The 17854-nt window shown below is 49.8% G+C and overlaps 6 protein-coding genes across 6 annotated transcripts; 4 read left to right on the top strand and 2 right to left on the bottom strand.

The window, feature by feature from the left end:
- Positions 1-1775: 1775 nt before the first annotated feature.
- Positions 1776-4594, top strand: E0L32_012381 (uncharacterized protein; the record flags this gene model as incomplete). Its single annotated transcript, XM_031135216.1, has 7 exons — positions 1776-1788; positions 2152-2287; positions 2432-2500; positions 2557-3141; positions 3206-3427; positions 3534-3802; positions 3966-4594. 7 exons carry the CDS (start codon positions 1776-1778, stop codon positions 4592-4594), a joined length of 1923 nt encoding a protein of 640 aa, XP_030998502.1.
- Positions 4595-6514: 1920 nt separating this feature from the next.
- On the top strand, positions 6515-7105 carry E0L32_012380 (uncharacterized protein; the record flags this gene model as incomplete). The annotated part of the gene is made up of 1 exon (XM_031135215.1): positions 6515-7105. One exon carries the CDS (start codon positions 6515-6517, stop codon positions 7103-7105), a length of 591 nt encoding a protein of 196 aa, XP_030998501.1.
- Positions 7106-8271: 1166 nt separating this feature from the next.
- Positions 8272-10043, bottom strand: E0L32_012379 (uncharacterized protein; the record flags this gene model as incomplete). The annotated part of the gene is made up of 2 exons (XM_031135214.1): positions 8272-9825; positions 9879-10043. 2 exons carry the CDS (start codon positions 10041-10043, stop codon positions 8272-8274), a joined length of 1719 nt encoding a protein of 572 aa, XP_030998500.1.
- A 601-nt stretch (positions 10044-10644) lies between these two features.
- E0L32_012378 (uncharacterized protein) lies at positions 10645-12169 on the top strand (the record flags this gene model as incomplete). The annotated part of the gene is made up of 2 exons (XM_031135212.1): positions 10645-11133; positions 11195-12169. The coding sequence occupies 2 exons, from the start codon at positions 10645-10647 to the stop codon at positions 12167-12169; spliced, it is 1464 nt and encodes a 487-aa protein (XP_030998499.1).
- A 104-nt stretch (positions 12170-12273) lies between these two features.
- E0L32_012377 (uncharacterized protein) lies at positions 12274-14591 on the bottom strand (the record flags this gene model as incomplete). Its single annotated transcript, XM_031135211.1, has 4 exons — positions 12274-12895; positions 12960-12978; positions 13027-14390; positions 14479-14591. The coding sequence occupies 4 exons, from the start codon at positions 14589-14591 to the stop codon at positions 12274-12276; spliced, it is 2118 nt and encodes a 705-aa protein (XP_030998498.1).
- A 569-nt stretch (positions 14592-15160) lies between these two features.
- On the top strand, positions 15161-16309 carry E0L32_012376 (uncharacterized protein; the record flags this gene model as incomplete). The annotated part of the gene is made up of 3 exons (XM_031135210.1): positions 15161-15542; positions 15598-15996; positions 16047-16309. The coding sequence occupies 3 exons, from the start codon at positions 15161-15163 to the stop codon at positions 16307-16309; spliced, it is 1044 nt and encodes a 347-aa protein (XP_030998497.1).
- Between the last annotated feature and the right edge of the window lie 1545 nt (positions 16310-17854).

The raw sequence follows: 17854 nt of genomic DNA, 5'->3' as shown, positions 1-17854 counted from the left end.
GTGAGCGCCGTTTTATTTTGTATGGGGTTTCAATTCGGGTCTAAGAAGAACCGAATTACAGTTTGTTGTGAGAAGAACCGAATTACAGTTTGTTGTGAGAAGAACCGAATTACAGTTTGTTGTGAGGAAAGACATGTCGCGACCCTGACAGGGAAGTCTTACCAATATACCAGCGACAGGGAAAAAGACCGTCATGGCAATGGTGGAAGCCAACATGCTGATGCCAGTCTTGTACGCCGACTCCCCACGGACCGCCTGGAACCACACAGGGACATAATATGATGCAACGAAAAGCATGCCAAACAGGCAGAACCCGAACCACATAGCGGCTAGCATGGATCTCATCTTCAAAAGTCGCATTGGAACGGTGGCATTCTCGCCCTGTTTGACCTGCACATAGCACCAAGCAGTGCCGAAGACGCCAAAGATGCAGAAGAGCAGAATGCATCTCCAGCTCTTCCAGGCATACATCGTGCCTCCCCACTGAAGCGCCAGCAGGAGACACACCATGGCGGGCAAAAGCAGAAGGCTGCCCAGCAGGTCTAGTGTGGTGATCAATTGTCGCCATGTCATCTTCTTCTGTTTCTTCGTACTCTTCGGGAGCTGGACCAAGAAGAAAGTGGTAAGCAAGGTTAAGCCTCCGATGGGAAGATTGATCCAGAAACACCACCCTAGAGTCTAAGGGTCAGTGTTGATACTGAGGAAATCATCAAGTTCACGGAACATCTTACTCCAGTTCAGCTTCGAGGTGAACACGCCGCCTAAGAATGGTGCAAAGACTAAAGTAGCAGCCATGCCGGCGCCAATTACGGCGGTGTATTTGGGCCTTTGAGATACTGGCATGCTATGGGAAATGATCTGGAGAAACCGAAAGTCAGTCACTGGACATATTGAAGGCGGTTTTAATTGGCCAGGCTTCACGTTCGCGTCGAAAAGCAGGCACGTACCAAGAGAGCGCCAATCGAAATCCCGGTTGCTCCTAAGCCAGCCACAGCTCGGCCGATGATGAGACAATTAGAGTTCGGAGCCGCGGCGCACAATATTGAGCCAATCTCGAAGACGGCGACCGAGGCCATAAAACACCACTTTATGCTGTACTGGGTGTATAGCTTTCCGAACATCAACTGCGAGCAGCACGAAGTCAACAGGTATGCCGACCCGTACCAGCCTATGTCTGAAAGTGAGTGAAACTCGGAAGTGATCTGGGGAATGGCGACGCTTAGAATGGATCGGTCCTACGCACCAGAACCAGGCAAATCAGCAAGACTGGTACATACTACTTGTGTTTTGTAGTGGATAGTAGAACAAGAGATCGTCATGAAGGAAGCGATACTGACCATATTGCTGCAAATGACGGCAAGCATTAGACCGATCGCTATCATAAATAATCTGATGCCAATAGGATATTGTGCTGCTTCTGCGTCATCGTCCTGCTGAGTGGACGGCATGGTCGCATCGGTGTCTTGTGACTCAACCACTTCTCGGTTGCAGCGGTGAGACGCGGCTCCAAAAGGTGGTCTGTCTTCTAATTTGATAGCCATTGGAAACAAGGATGCTCCAAAGAGCTGATTAAGGCATTGTGGTACAAATAGAGATGCGTTCAAGTGTCCGTTCGAATTGATGTAGTTTGAGTAGTTGATTGATGCACCACTTACAACATACCAAGAGAAGGAAAATACATGAAATACGAAAAACAACAGTGCGCATATATAGAGAATCCAATGCATTGTTGATTATCATTATACACTGTTAGTCGGACACCCCGAGCTTCAGCAATGTTCCTTAAGGGTAAGTGCAGTCGGGATTCGGAAGCTCCGAAAGCTCCGATACTCAGACCATATCTGCCGATGCCCCCCAGCCTCTAGCAACCTCTCTTCATTCGGGACATGTAACGCTAGCCGAACCCCCGACTTCCACCAACCGACATTTCAATGTCTATTTGCCCAAGTCTGAGCAACGGAACAATCGACCTTTTCAAACGCCAGGCTCAAGCTAATAAACAAAGCGACACATAGTCTTGAAGCGTCAAGTTGAATAGCGCATCTTTCATCAGGCGCTTATCGCCGCTCTACCCCGAAAACATCAACTTGGCTTCCCCAATCGCTGCATCATCCAGCAGGAGCATCTTGGAAGGAGTCATGTCTTCTTTAGCATCCGAAGAGGAACTTTCAGAGAGCCATACTTCCTCCGAGGTGGCCAAGTACCGACCGCGCGCATGCCAGACTTGCGCAAAATCGAAGCTTAGATGCGAATGGCCGTCCGAGCCAGGGACCAACCCTTGTCACAGGTACGTCAGTATTGGCCATAGACAGCGGGCCGAGCTACACGGGCCTGTCGGAACCCCCGACATGATCAGGCAGGACAGGGCATAGCATTCTGCTAAGTCTCATTGAACGATTGCTCATAATGAAGCTAACTAATTAGCTTCCAGATGTGCCAAATCGAACACCAACTGCATACTACCGAGGACAAAAACCCGTAAACGACGGGGCCCGCCAAAGTAAGCCAAGGACCACGCCGTAGCCCAGTGACCAAGGAACTAACATCTATATCTAGGAGTGTTAGCCGGCTCGAAGGCAAGTTGGATGGCATCATTTCACTGTTAAGCGAGACGCAGAGAAATACAAATCACCAAGTGGCACCGAGCAATGGCCCCGAAACATATACCGGTTCCCCGGCTGCGGGTGAGCTGCGCTGGCAACCTAGGATTGGACCAGTGCAAGGAACGCTTGGCCGTCCTGAGGCTGGAACCGCCTCGCCAGTCTATCATCCCTCGGTTTCTAGTCACAACACTCCATACTTGGCAACGCCACATCGCACTGGCCAGTCGTCTGACCAGATTCAAATCGTCTCGGGGTTCGAGGTGACCTTTGAAGAAGCCGATGCGTCCCTCGCCCTTTATCGCTCGACCTTCACCCCTTACTTCCCCTTCGTTCCCATCCCTGTCACAATAACAGCAAACGAGCTTTACCATACTGCACCGTTTTTACTTCGCACTATTCTTCAGGTCGTGGTACCTCATGACTTGCAAGCTCAGAGGCGTGTTGACCGGTGGTTTCACGAATACATAGCGCAGCAAATTGTGGTGGAGAAGAAGAGGCGACTGGAGCTTCTGCAATCGATACTGGTCTTTCTAGCCTGGTGAGCTCTATGAACCATGCCAATTAGGAATCTATGACGTTGAACCAGCCTGACCAATTATCAGGGGAGATTTCCAATTCTATATTGAGCCACAGGCAACAGCCTTGCTTCAATTAGCCGAAACGCTCGTCATTGACCTAAGGCTCGACAGGTCGCCGAGCATATTAGGTGCTGCTCGCCTGTCTTTTATACCTGAAGTGGCGCAGAAGATTGGGAAGATGAGGCAGGAAACCCGCACCCGCGATGACATGAGAGCCATGTTGGGCCTCTCTTATCTGCAGTCAGTGTAAGTCTTCTGCTTTTACCGTGTTCATTCTTACACCTCGAGATGATCGTTTCAAAGGTAATCAACTAAACAAATGCAAAAACAAAAGGGTGGCAACGCTTTTCAGAAGAACAAGGAACTTCGTCTTCACAAAGTACATCAGAAATTGTTGTGACACGTTGCTGGCTGCGGGGGAGCATGATACGGATCAGTTCCTCGTATCTCTAATACGAATGCAACAACTTCTCGCTCGTGTCTCTGATGCTATCCCAAATCCAGACCAAGATGAACATGTCGCCCAAGCCATGGACGCATCTGTTCATATGATGATGGAGACCACGAAAAGGGAGCTGGACAAATTAATTCAGGCTCAACCCCCTGGGCTCCAGACCAATGGTATGTTCTGAACTATAAAACCACAATTACGTCTTGCACGGAGTACAGTTGAACGTGGGCAAGGAGGAGAGGCTGTCAACCCAATTCTTTTCTCTCCGCCTACGTTGTTTGCAAGAGCGAGCAAGAAGTAGCATTGGCTGATATTGAGTCCACAACACAATAGTCTTGCTTTGGACGCACTACCACGGCGTCACAATGAGACTCTACGAACCGGCAATCCACATGCGCCCATCTTCACGATCTGGCGACCTCCAAGAGTCATCACGCCGCACCGACGCTCTCGCAGGCTGCCTGCAATCAGTCAAGGATTTCTTCGCAGCATATGCCCGTATCCCACTCGAGCTTCTCGGCGTAATGCCGCTCGTGGCAACATCATACATGTCCTTTGCGGTCGTGACGGCAAGTCGCATCCTGCTTCTCAACGACTCCGACTGGACGGTGAGCCTGGCGCGTCTGACGCTTGACTTGGCGGCTGCGTGTCAGACTTTGAGCAGCCGCTTTGAGCAGGCGGATCAGGTCGCGCAGATCGCGGGGCGGCGGAGGAGATTTGACAATGGCGTAGACGAGTCGGTCCTCCTTTGTTACAGCGTGAAGATCAAGTGGATAAGGCAGTGGTACTTGGCAAAAGTGGCGGCGGAGTCTCGTCCCTCTGCGTCATCGAATACACAGCCTATGGAGTTTGACCGGATATCAGCGACCGATGACTCTGGTTCGTTACCCGTTCAGTTGGATGATGACTTTTGGAATGCCTTGTTGACTTCAACCGGGCCGAATGCTTGGGGTGAGTCGTAGGGCGATGGTCACATTTGTACGGTTCTTGAAAGTGAAAGGTCTGGCGTTAGTTATGTGAATCTTGTCGTGAATCTTGTCGTGAATCTTGTCGACAACGTATAACAAACATGTCGATGAGCTATGATATATAAAGATGGCAACTACTATAGATAATCAAGTGGATTCTGATACTTATAACCCAGTCCGGCTACCGCGAGCACAAACATATGTTCAAGGCATAAAAAATGGTATTGTGGATGGATTATCGACTGGAGGCGTCTGGATATATGGGAAGATATCACCGGAGTGATGCAAACCACACGACGTCTCGACGAAGGGTGCCTGTTTGGAGGATGTAGTTCCCGCGGGCAACGAAGTCAAGGTGCAATTTCCTATCTTATCTTCCTGGCCGCCTCAGGGGCTACGCCCTGCGGTATCCGCGCTTAATTTCGTGACATATTGGTTTTGCCAGTTGTTGCACGCTTATTACCAACTGTAGAGAGGGGATTTTAGTCAGCACCTAGAGTGGGCCACCAAGTTAGATTTAGTTGGCTTCTCGGAAGAGAGAGAGTTAGAATTAGCAGGCCACAATCAACCACTATTTTTGACCCCTGCTTTGCAAGACCAGAATCCAGAGTTTTCACAACCGACAGCCCAATCGGCCGCCTGACCTGTGTGCCTGGCCCCATGCGCTTGGCCTGTGCGCGCCACCACACAAATCGCGCCAGCGCACCGGCCACTGTAGATATTCCTCTTTTTCTTCATCTTCTTCTCTCTTCAAAATACAGCGATTTCAACGCAGCCCTGTCTCCAGTGACCCTGTGCCTTGACAAAGTTGACACAGAGGCCCTCCAACGGATTTCCAGAATGTGAGTACTATTCTTCTTTGTTGTGTGATTGATTGATATTTGTAGCAGGAGAAGGCACCTAGCGTAAGGTAGCCACCTAGAGCCTGTTGCAGAGATTGGCCTCTACACTTCACTATTTCCAGCACTAGACATCAATGATACCTAACTGATGTCTGTTCTCCACCTCTTATAGAATCATAGGGACTTCCTAGCACACCGATCGCATTTCATACCTATGCCGCGTTTGAGGCAAGGCAGAAACAACGGGATATCAAGAGTAGCTATATGGAGCTTAGTTCCTGCTGGGATCGGAACGGGCCGGCTCTGGTGGATCGGTGTCCGCCAACCACTATTCTGCTACCTTGTCTTCAGCCCTCTATCGTTTCTGCTGTACGGATACGACAAGCACCAGGCTACAAGCTCTGGTTGGCGAGTCCGCGAGGTCCTGCTTCACCTGCTTGACCTCCTCGGCGGATGGCCGGGCGGATTACTGGCTCAGGGGTATTTTAAGCACAAGACGAGGAAGGTTTCGTTCCAGATCCTCTTCTGGGCGACAGTGCTTGTGCATGACATCTTGTGGGTGAAGTGGATACTGTCTTGAGGTAGCAAGCAAATTGCTCTCTGTGCAAGCTGCTGCGAAGGATGGCCATTTACATTTCAGTGTCTGAAGTCTACGGCCAGGGATTGGATTAATAAGTTCTGATATGACCTCTAGCGCACTGTTAGGGATACACACCTGGTCACACGCAGCCATTCCTGCAACCTGATGAGTTACATGTGTGCCCTCCAATTGTTGCGATTGATCAAGAGGAGTAGAAACAAAGATGGTGTGAGCCCCGCTCTGGACGGGCACCTCACGCCACCTACTTTTCAGCCTCCAAGAGATAAAAAGCACGCGCTATCCTCAACACAAGCGACATGCCCTGATGGGCCGAAGCACGGCGGAATTCAAGACTTATTCCTAAATTGGAAGTCTGAGTCTGCACTCAAGACGCTTCCCTTTATCTTTGACCTTAATGCCCTCTAGCATGAGCTTCTTGTCTTTCTAAGTTCCGATTCAAGAACGACCGAGTTATGTCATATACTAGCCAGCATGGCATTAGTTCATCGAAAGCAGCGCTCCATCTATATTCAAACTGTTCAAGCCCTAGAAGAGGGACAATCCATTCAGGACTTTAACTGGCAGACGGACGGCTACTTGAGTTTTGAAGTCTATGAAGGCTTCAATGCCTGGTCTGGTCGAGTCCGACGTCAAGAGTACCGCAAAGACTGGCCTCACGACGGCGAGCAACACGACCTATCGCGGTTTGATGAGCTCATCAAGATCCTTCGCCCAATTCCCAAAGACAAGATATACCCTGAATTCCCCGCCGAAGAGCTTACTCGGTACAAGCCAGAGCAGGACAGAAATACTCATGGTCCTTACCTTAAGGCGCCCAAACTCGGACACTACCAGGAAGGCAGAGACGACCTAGCAGTCAGGATGCTCAACGAAGCCAGAATCTATGAGAGCATATTACGCAGCCCACACAGCAACCTAGTTAAATATCTTGGTTGTGTTGTGGAAGAGAGTCGGGTGGTGCGCTTAGCATTGAGGAGGTATACCAAGTCTCTGGATGACTATTGTCAGGGCGAGATGCTGGACCAATCTACTTTTCAATGGCTTGTGGATTGCCTAGATTAGATTGAAGCAGCTTCGAAGCACTTGCACTCGCTCGGGTTTGCGCACAATGACATAAGCCCATCCAATATTATGTTCGATAAAACCGGGAAGCCTGTGCTGATCGACTTGGACTCCTGCGCTCCTCTAGGCAGTACTCTAACTAAGGGCGGCTTGGTTACTGGCTGGAAAGGACCTATCGTTGGTGAAGGACGTCACTTCGATCAATCTTCAGCTGAATGCGATAAGCTGGCTATTCAGGAGATCCGGAATCACCTGTCTGACAAATTTGGGGGGAGGCTGGAGGCGGTATCAGCGGACTGCTAGAAAATATGGTTACATAAATATACTGGAAAGCAGTAGTTCATCTACGTCCAAGTATTTTGGTTGTTTGTCTGTTTCGACAGCCTTCAAGAGGAGATGTGATGTATCATAAGCTGTGATCTGCTTTCCTATGGGCGATCATGCCGTTTGCAAATATTCTAAGTGTCTGACAACGGTATCTTGCTTTCGATGCAGACGTTACAAAATACTGTGAAGAATCTTGCGAATACGGACTGGCGGGGCCATGCAGACCAGAGGAATCGAAAATGCGAATACTGGAACAACTCCGTGGCATGGTCACTTAGCTTCGCTCAGTCCGTCCCCGTGAGGGTTCACAAGTTGGCAGTGTCAATGGCAAGCCTTTCTTCGCTTTCTTCGACTGTCGTCTGCCCAAAGTGTCTTACCGGGGCCTGTTCGATGCCGTTCGTGAGTTCCACAAAGCACTGGTCCATGAAATTCCTTAGGACGTCGATTACACGAGATACCCGGAGCTTGGTGTGCTCTTAACGTTCTATTGCCAGGCATAGAATATGATAGTTCTCATCCCTGGTGATCTGAGCAGCCTCAATGTCCTGGTGCGCTGGGATAATGTCAAGCGAATAGTAGACTGGGAGACGGCATAGTGGAAATACACACCTGCGAAGTATGTCAACACTAATAATCCATTCTGGGCGGATGCAATCGATCGATTTATAATGCCGGAGGAGTGGAAGATGGAGACCATGAAATGTGGTCATTTTGGTGAAGTCTGATAGACTCAATGATTTTCAACAGACTGGTTGGTCTTGCCAGCTTCATTCACCCTACATCACTCGCCGCAAAAGTATCCTTATTCTCAAGGTACCAGTTCAACCCCCTCAGTCATATTAAGTTAAAGTAGCCTTTGGAAGGGTAGTTTTATCCCCTGGTAATACCCCGTTCAAAATAACACCAACGATTGCAGCAATAACAAAGGGCGTCTCGACAGCCAAGTTAATGCCTTGCAGGAAGCCCACTAGGTTCGCATTCGACCCGTTATAGTCCAGAATGCTGGCAAACCAGGCTGGCTGACATATATCCATGAAGCCAATACCTAATGCCACGGTGAGGATAAAGCGATCACGTCGTGTCCAGGAAATCAGTGCCAAAACACGGATGCCGGCAACAGCAATCGTACTATACAGGAAGACCTGCATGCCGCCGAGTACAGAAGGTGGCATGGATGCAAATACAGCCCCAAACTTGGCTATAATGCCCATCAGAATCAGAAATGCGCTCGCTGCCCAACCTGCACGACGGGAGGCGCATCCTGTGAGAACAATGACGCCGTTGTTCCCCGCCTGAGACACAAGCGGGGGACCAGTGCCGAGCGCACTGAAGAAGCTGCCGAGTCCGTCGCAGAGAATGCCTCCTTGGATTCTGCTGTTGAATTCGGTACCTTCAATGGCCACATCGGAGAGCTCGGCGGTTGCCAGGATATCGGGAATGCAGCTGACGGCCTGGCAGGCAAACATGATGATCAGGGGAAGAACGAGAGCGCCATCCACAGACAACTTGAAGGTGTGCACCCAAAGAAAAGTCCCTCTTGGTGCTTGATGAATCTGCTCGGTTGACCAGTATCCGGTAACTCCAGAGATGATGCATCCCACAGCAAGACCGACAATAACAGACGCAGAACGCATCAGTGGAGCCCCAACGGTCTCAACGATGATGATGGAGATGAAGACGCTGAAGCCAAGACCAATCAACTTTGGATCACCCCACGGAAGAGGCCTTGGAGCAGCGCTGTTGGGGCAGAGAGCATAGAAACCCTCTCCGCCGTGGCAGTTGGAGCTGCCACCCCAGTTCTGCAGGCCATTTCCGATGAGATAGACGCCGACGAGTGTGAGGAGACTCCCGGTGATGAGCTTGGGAAAGACCTTGTTGAGCGTCTTGGGTGGGATAAAGGCCATGGCTATCTGAATCCAGACGCAGCAGAGCATCGTTCCCAAGCAAGTTCCCCAGGCATCAGGGCAAGATCCCTGGGTGCCACCAGCCGCAACGGGGCAGGTTCCAGAGCGGTATCGGAGAGCCGCGTAATTAAACACAATCGGGAGGATATCGAATGTCGGTCCCACCACGGAGAGCAGCCCGGTGCCAACGAAGAAGGGCGTCTTCATGATGTGGAGGCGCGTAACCTGAAGCGCCGTGGCGATGCCTGTAGTGATGAAGGCTGTTGACACGAGATAGGCCGTCATGTTCGGGTCAAACTTGAAAGCACCGGAGGCGATGGCAAGAGGTGGCGAGACGATGGAGCCGATCATGGTTAGAGCATGCTGTAGACCAAGCAGGATTGTGAGTAGAATAGGTACGCGGTCGTTCAGGCCATAGAATGGGGCCTGGTAGTCCTTGTACTTTCTGTTCAGGGGCCAGATGTTGGGCGTTATCAAGTACATGTAATCCTAGACATTGTTAGATGGAGTCCAGGATGAGCAGAGGAGGTTGGAGGTAGTACATAGTCCCCGATCCAGCCATCCAAGGTAAAGAATGTATACTTGAGCTCGGCAAGGTTATCTTTCCACTTAGTTGTTGTGCCCATTCCTTCACCAAGAGATGGCGAATGGCTAGCATCCGGCGATGCTAACTTCTGCTCCTGGACGCGGGTGCTTGAGGCGGCCATGATGCCCATCTCTAATGTAAATATTAGCCCAGGTGTCACAGGCCTTGAATCTTGGGGCGTTGCTCGTAGGACTTACCCTGCTGGCCGGCAGAAAGCTCTTCGGCGGCTTGTCTAATGCTGAACAATGATTGAGCCGGAGGTAAATGCAGTGCGGCATGTTGCAGTTGAGTACCGGCATACCCTGTTAACAAGCCAGGCATTTATATATACCTAGGTACTGGCACTCCGAGGAGCGCTGATAAGATGCCGAAGACCCATAGACATGGGGCACTGGAACGTATCGGCGAGCGAGATAGCTGATTGAAATGGATCCCGAATCGCGGCCGCCCGGCAATTGCCAAAAATTTAGACAAGAGACTATCAAAGGGCTTTAATCCCGGTGTCGGCCGAGATGCATCAGCCTGTCAGGATTGGTCATGAGTAACATTTATAATAGTCCCCGCCAGACTGTCGATATTGGTTGCGGTCTTATCTAGTTCCATTTACCCCTTGTCCTTATCGAAGTTTGAATCAATCAATACAAATGCTCTAGTCGCGCACATTGGGAGCCGCCGCTGAATTGTCCTGAGCTTCTTGGAGAGCGTTGTGCCGTCCGCAAGCAATGCTCAAACGCCATCGGCCTGGTGAGGCCTCTCGCTGCCTCCTCATTCATGCAACCATCATCACTGTCAATAAACATCGAGATGTCATTCTTGACGGCGCACTTCTCACACAAGACGGCCGCATCTCGGCACTTGGCAAAACAACAGAACTTCTGGCCCAGTGTCAATCGTCAATACCGACAATCCGGGTCATCGATTGCAGGGATAAGATCATAATCCCAGGTCTGGTGAATACACATGCACACCTCGCTCAGTCGCTCCTTCGAGGCTTGGCCGAGAATTTGGACCTTCACGATTGGCTCTGCGACGCGATATGGCCGTTGGAGGCAAACTATGCTGCACAGGATGGCTACGTTGCAGCCATGTTGACGATTGCGGAAATGCTCAAGACCGGAACCACCTGCTTCCTGGAGGCCATGCTGACACACCGAAGCGGGCTCGATAACGTTGTCCGCGCCGTTGAGGAAACGGGCATTCGGGCCTGCCTGGTAGGTTACCTATTTGCATATTTGCCAAGCTTGACCAGATAATGGCTGACAAGATCTGTAGGGCAAACTAGTCAAGGTAGCCGAGACGAATTCGGACCTGAACCTGAAAGACGCGAGAGACCGCGATGTCGCATCCATGTCTCTTTCGTCAGCAATCGTCGCTCACGAGAAACATCACGGAGCCTGCAACGGCCGGCTTCACATATGGCTGGCTGCCAGTACGCCAAGAGGCTCTCCCAGCTCATCACATGCAGCGGTCGGTGAAGCCGCCCAGAAGCATGACATCGGCTTGACTATGCACTGCGCCGAAGCCCCGAAGGACCTTGAGATCTACCGCCAGTACTACCAGTGCAGCCCCTTTCAGTTCTGTCAGGACGCAGGGCTGACGGGCGCCAAAAGCGTGTTCGCACACGTCGTCCATCCGGACCAGGCCGCGGGTGACTTGGACATCCTGAGCAAGAGCAAGAGTACGGTAAGCCACAACCCGACCAGCAATCTCAAGCTCGGGTCTGGCGTCGCCCCCATACCTGACATGCTCGCGGCTGGAATCAATGTGGCCCTGGGAACAGATGGAGCACCGTGCAACAATGCATATGACATGTTTCGCGAGATGCATCTGGCGTCGATACTGCATTGTGGCGTACGGCATGATGCCGGCCTGCTTGGCGCCTATCAAGTGCTTGAGATGGCCACCATAAATGGGGCACGTGCTCTCGGCTTGGAGCACCAGATTGGAAGCCTGGAAATAGGCAAAAAGGCAGATATTGTCGTCGTCCGCCCCAAGGGTTTGTCGACAGCGCCCTGGGATCCTGAGCAAGTGATTTTAGGTGGCATCGACCCGATTACTGTCCTCGTACACAGCCCCAGTACCGAGGTCGAAACAGTCCTCGTGGACGGCGAGATACTAGTAGAGGGAGGAGAGTTGGTGTATCTTGACGAAAGTAGGATTATGTCCCAGGCCAGAGATAGTGTAGCTGGTATTCGAAGCAGAAGCGGAGTGTCTGCTCATACCCACACTCAGCTAAACTTCATATAATTATCATCTGAGATGCTGCCCAGCTCCCCCATGGCTGATGAATGAGTGCCAATAGAGAATCCCAATCGTAGTGAGTCTGTCATATACTGGATGTATAGATTCATCTAAGAAGGCCCCAGTGGCCCTGTGAAGAAGTTGTCGAATAGATATTGGCTGTCAAATCCAATCTGCGCAGGGAGAGGGTCGAATAAAGCATCCCAATCCTGGCTCTTCTCTTCCGTACTGGGCGTTGGCGTTGATAGAGATACGATGGTAGACGGCGTAACACCAACGCTCCGTGAAGCGTCCCGGATGAAGGACTGCATGTTGAAGCCTCTTGCTCGCTTCCGTGATGATGAAGAATGCGATCCGCGCCTGTCGCCGTACGTCCTCTTGCGCGACTGGGCCGCGCTAGATTTACTGATTTCCTGCTGTAGAAAGGATAGCAACTGCCTGCCACGCATGGCTATTTTATTGTGTTCGAATTTCCCGAGATACAAAACTGTGTCGGCGACAAGCTGTTTGTGCTCTCCAAACTCCTTATCGGCAGGGCTGCGGTGCAGCATGTCGAGGCTTAGGATGATTGCAGCAGCGACGGAGAAGGCCTGGTCTATCCACAGGATCGGGTCGGTCTCGTCCACAGCAACAAAAGCCTCGCGAAGTATTGTTTTGGCAGCGGCGAGACAGGTCCGTCGAGTAAAGGCAAAGGCCGAGGTGGTAAATGATGGCCCTATAAATTTACGATGACTGATCGAGGGAGGAAGTGTGAGCAACGTTCGGTCATATGGGGTACGAAAAGGCCCCTACTTACATCATGATGATCTTGTGTGCTATGTACTTGTTAGCTACCACCCTTCGATGTAGATTAGGTCACTTACAGGCACATATTGTCAATGACCGACGGGCCCGGCTCACATAAGCGGGCCATTCAGCAGCTACAGGGGCGTTGCTCGAGAGGAAGGTAGGCATCGATGCGGTGACTAGCTTTCTCATTATATCGTCAAACTTCAGGACCTGCTCATACCGGGTATACATGGTGTTGCACCCGGCCATGGCGTCGAGCAGCTGCGGCATGAGCGATGCAATGTCGAACCTGTAATTGCAGTAACTTGCCTGTGTCGGCATAGTTTCTGGATGAACCTCCATGTCATCATCATTGCAGTTCAATGGCCTGATATGACTACTGATGAACCTGGGGCTGATGGAGTATATCTCCGAGAAGGGAATGCTGAACCAGTCTTGGGTGCAGAGCTGGATAAATACACGCTTGCCAGCTTCCGATTTGCGAAGCTGATCGATGGGACGGGTCTCTCCCGAAGTGTCAGCTTCTAAACGATGTAAGCCTAGGCTTTGGGCAACCCTCCCAGCTGCTGCAAGCAGGATGGATTGGCTGTTGGAGTGTCCGAGAATATGAGCAGAGATGGTTAGTGTCGCAATAGCTTGGACAGAGTAGATGGTATGTGTCTCAGTATAGCAGGCCAGGTTTAGACAGGTGACAGTGGCAGTGTACCACCGAGACGACAGAGTTGACTGCTCGGCCGCAGAGAAGCCCCAGCTGCTGTAGGTCGAGGGAGATGCGCATGTCATGCTGCCGGTTAGCACGGAGAAAAGGAGCGCGAGCCACTGGAGATTGAGTTGTTCATATCTGACATTGCCTCCATACTCAGTAAAGAAGACTTCAAGATCTCTGGAGAAGATCTTGGCGGAGTATGAACCGTGATACCAGAGAATCGAGCTATTGTGGAAGTCGCATAGCTGGAAAACATGAGATTTGTCCGGGAGTAGAGCTTCCAGAACATCCAGCTGCGCAGATCGGGAGTTTTCGGTCAAGGAGTTGCTCTCAGACGAAAAGCCCGTAGTTGGTAGCCCAGGTCCGTGATCGTGTTCCGGTGCATTGATGAAATCGGAATCCTTCTTTCGACCCCAAGCGAGGAACTCCAGGACCGTAGCGGCGTCAAGGTCATCGGCCGCAATACTGCCAGCCGGGCCTGGCTCACTCCCGCTTTCCAGGCCGTCGGGCTGGCCTGTTTCTGGAGTCGCCAGCTGGGCTCCTAATGCGCCAGAGACTGATGTCGAGTCATCCTCTTGTCGAACAATGCACTGCGTGCTCTGCTGAAGCCTAGCCTCGAGCTGTGTTACGCGCTCAAGCAATGCCCGGAGTGCGTCGCCTGTTTCGCTGTGAGCCGAACTCCGACTCGTCGGGCTTGATGGAGCTCCATGGGCGGCCGTGATTTCTTCGCGACTACACAAATTTGCTATGCCGCTGTGGATCGGAATGGGGGAGAGAGGGTTAGCAAGACAGCAGCTTAGGATGCGAGAGAGTGCCCTACCGTTTAATGCAAGTGTCGCATGGGATGTTCTTATTGCACTTGATCTTTCGACGATGGCAATGGGTGCATGTCAGCCGCGCCCGTGGGCCTCGGGTCTCGGTGTCTTCATCCATGGTATCCGGTATCCCCGACCTCGGCGCAAGCACGGCTACCGGCGGCTGGTCCTTGCTTGAGAGACGGAACTCTAGAGGGGCAAAGCATTGAAGTGGGCAGTTCTTTCGCGGCAGTTGGAGTGGTAGCAAGGCCGGTGCTTGTCAGTTGATCTTGCGCAAACAGATCTGTAATGCTGGATGGGTGTATCTCGGCCGCCATCAGAGGGATGTCTGGGCCAAGTTTCCACCACCGCGGCCTCGTCGAGCGGCCGAAATCAAGCCGCCGCTAAGTTGGAAGTAGTTTGGCTCGGCCGCGATAAGAAGGAAAGCCAATGAGACCCACAAAGAGTTGGTTATCTTGCCTTGAACCTTGTACTTGTTCATGTAGTTCGCGTAGCTTATCTACGGATTGCTTCGGCTCCGGTCTATTACCTCATTGTGGTCGCGGCCGCAAACCTCGGCGGCCGGACCGACATCCCAGTGCAATGCAACAAAAGAGGTGCTCACAATTGTTCGTCCGTTTCTAGTGTCGATGATCCCACGAGAGAACAAGACGTGGTATAAAAGCAATTCAACTTCGCTTTGACATCATGGCTGCTACTGACAAACCCAGCCAGAAAGAGCTGCAAGCACTCGCGATGGCACCCACCAAGTACATCGGCCGTGCGATCCCGGAAATCTCCCTGCGTGACTTCGACTCGCGCATCGATCAAATCACAGCTGAATTGCTCGATGCAGCCGAGAACGTCGGCTTCTTCTGCATCGTCGATCATGGCATCTCGAAGGATGCAGTAGATGGCATCTTCAATCAGTCCGCCCGCTTCTTTGGCCTGCCAGACGAGGTCAAGGCGCGCGTTCCCTTCTCGCCACAGCACAATGCAGGATGGGAGAAGAATGCCCAGGTCCGCCCTTCGACGGGCGCCGTGGACCGTAAAGAGTCGTATCAAATGCAATTCGGTGATGGCATGGAGGGTCAGTTTTACGTGTGCGCTACGACGAGGGACTTGTCGCTAAAAGCAAGTACTAGGTCGATGGGTCGATGATGAGACGCTTCCCGGATTTCAGGAGGAGGCGCTTTCATTCATGCACCAGGCCCAAGAGGTCAGCGAGAAACTCATGAGGTGCTTCGCTCGCGGGCTACACTTCCGTGACGACTACTTCATCAAAGCCCACAACGTGAGTCGCCAAGAATCGCAGACGGTCTGCAGGCTCCTCCATTACTTCGAGACGCCCCAGGTGCCCAACCCGACAGGCGAGGTTTTCCATAGGGCCGGTGCGCACGCCGACTGGGATTTCTTGACTCTTTTGTTTCAAAAAGAGGGCCAGTCGGGCTTAGAGATATGCCCTGGTCGCGAGGTTTCGACCTCGTTCGGGTATGGCGATGCGTGGACAAAAGTAGAGCCGAATGCTGCGAAGAACGCCATTGGTAAGCCTACCCTCCATTGTACCGGATATATATGCTGATGTGATGACAAGTTTGTAATATCGGAGACCTGCTCATGTCGTGGTCTGACGACCGATTCAAGTCTACGTTTCACAGAGTCAAGGCTCCATGCGAGCCAAATGACTTTTATGGAGAGCGCTACAGTATTGCCTTCTTTAATCAGCCGTGCAGAGATGCCGAGATACAAGGACCACTGAAGAAGTATCCCATGATTACGGGCGAGGAATTCGCGCGAAACGCAATGACCCGGAATTACAAGGCCTTACGGGAGAAATTAATTAAAGTTATGGACTAGAGGTCACACAGAAAATGGGTGCCATGAGAGTTAAACCGTCAGGAGTAGCACGTTATGATGGGACTATAATTTCAGAGTGTTGTTAAAATACAACAGTCATTCTCTCCTGCGAGTGGCTTCATGTCAGAAGCCCGCTGGTGTCCAAGTCGCGTTGTGTGCTGGGAAATGGGAATGGGAATAGCCTCATGCTGAATCCTCATGTTTGTTCCTGCAGGGGGCTTGGCTGGGAGAGGTTCAGCTGAGGGCAGATGTGGAGTCGGGCTGAAATTAGCCAGGGGCTTGGCTGCTGACCTTAGCGCATTCGCGGGTAATTCCGCGCTATGGGAATGGTCTGGAAAATAGGTACAGTAATGCGCCAAAAGTCTGGACCGCCCCACACCCACCCTCGACACCCTCACGGCAACACCACATCTTCAAGGCTACGGAAGTACATGATAAAATCAATCAATTGAAATAAAAATTATACTCAGAGATAGCCCTGATTCTCCTCTTTAATAATGTGTATACTAACCCTTTACTTTATGTACTATAGCTAAGTGATTGGATAGTAACTTAATTAAAGCCTATATTTTTATCTACTTAATTATATATTATAAATAATATATATAATACTTAAACTCTTTAATATTATTACTATTACTTTTAAGAATAAATAGATAAGAATGATTTTTATATATCTTATTCTTTAGAGCCTTCTATATATACTCTATAGGGTTTAAATTAGATAAATAGACAGACTATCTTATCTACTTAATTTCTTAAAGCTAAAGAAATATCTAGATTACTTATACTTAATAAATCTTAGTATTATTATATTAAAAATACTAGATATTATTATAGTATAATAGAAGGCCCTTCTATAAAGTATTAATATAGCTATAGCTTAAAAAGCTACCTCTAGAAGCCTCTTTATTATACTCTATAAATATAAGACTACTTCTATCTTCTTATTAGATAACAATAAATATTATAATAGTGATATTTACTTTTATATATACTTTAAGATTAATAAAGTCTTACTTATACTTTTTAAAGGAGAATTATTATATCTATAAGTCTAGATTATTAATATTATTCTATATAGAATACTTATCTAAAAAGTATAATTATAATATATTAAAGCTATATTAAAATAGCCAAGTTTAGAAAGATATACCTCTATTAATTCTTTCTTCTAAGATCTTTAATAATATATAAATTAAAGATAGCTTTTAGTATTATCTTCTATTAGATATATCCTTTTTACTATCCTCTATTAATAGATATAATATTTATATAGGATATATTAGATTATTATTAGGCTTATCTAGAAGGATAGGCTTTATTAAACACCTCTAATAATTAACTATAGATTAGAATAAATAATAAACTTAATTAGATACTTCTCTATCTTTAATAATATAGAAGGACATCCTTTTTATAGTGTGACGATCCTTGATCCCAAGAGGCAAGACTACTTCGTAGGATCGGAAGCGTGTGGGTTTATGTAAGCAGTAAGTGATGGGCGCTGCTGAGCAATGGTGGTTGACTTGATCGTAGCTAAGA

Source organism: Thyridium curvatum (assembly GCF_004353045.1).
Source record: "Thyridium curvatum strain D216 chromosome Unknown NODE_165_length_17854_cov_80.254922, whole genome shotgun sequence".
NCBI lineage: Eukaryota > Fungi > Ascomycota > Sordariomycetes > Thyridiales > Thyridiaceae > Thyridium > Thyridium curvatum.
The sequence above is the reverse complement of the archived record's forward strand: the minus strand, read 5'-3'. Positions and strand labels throughout refer to the sequence as shown.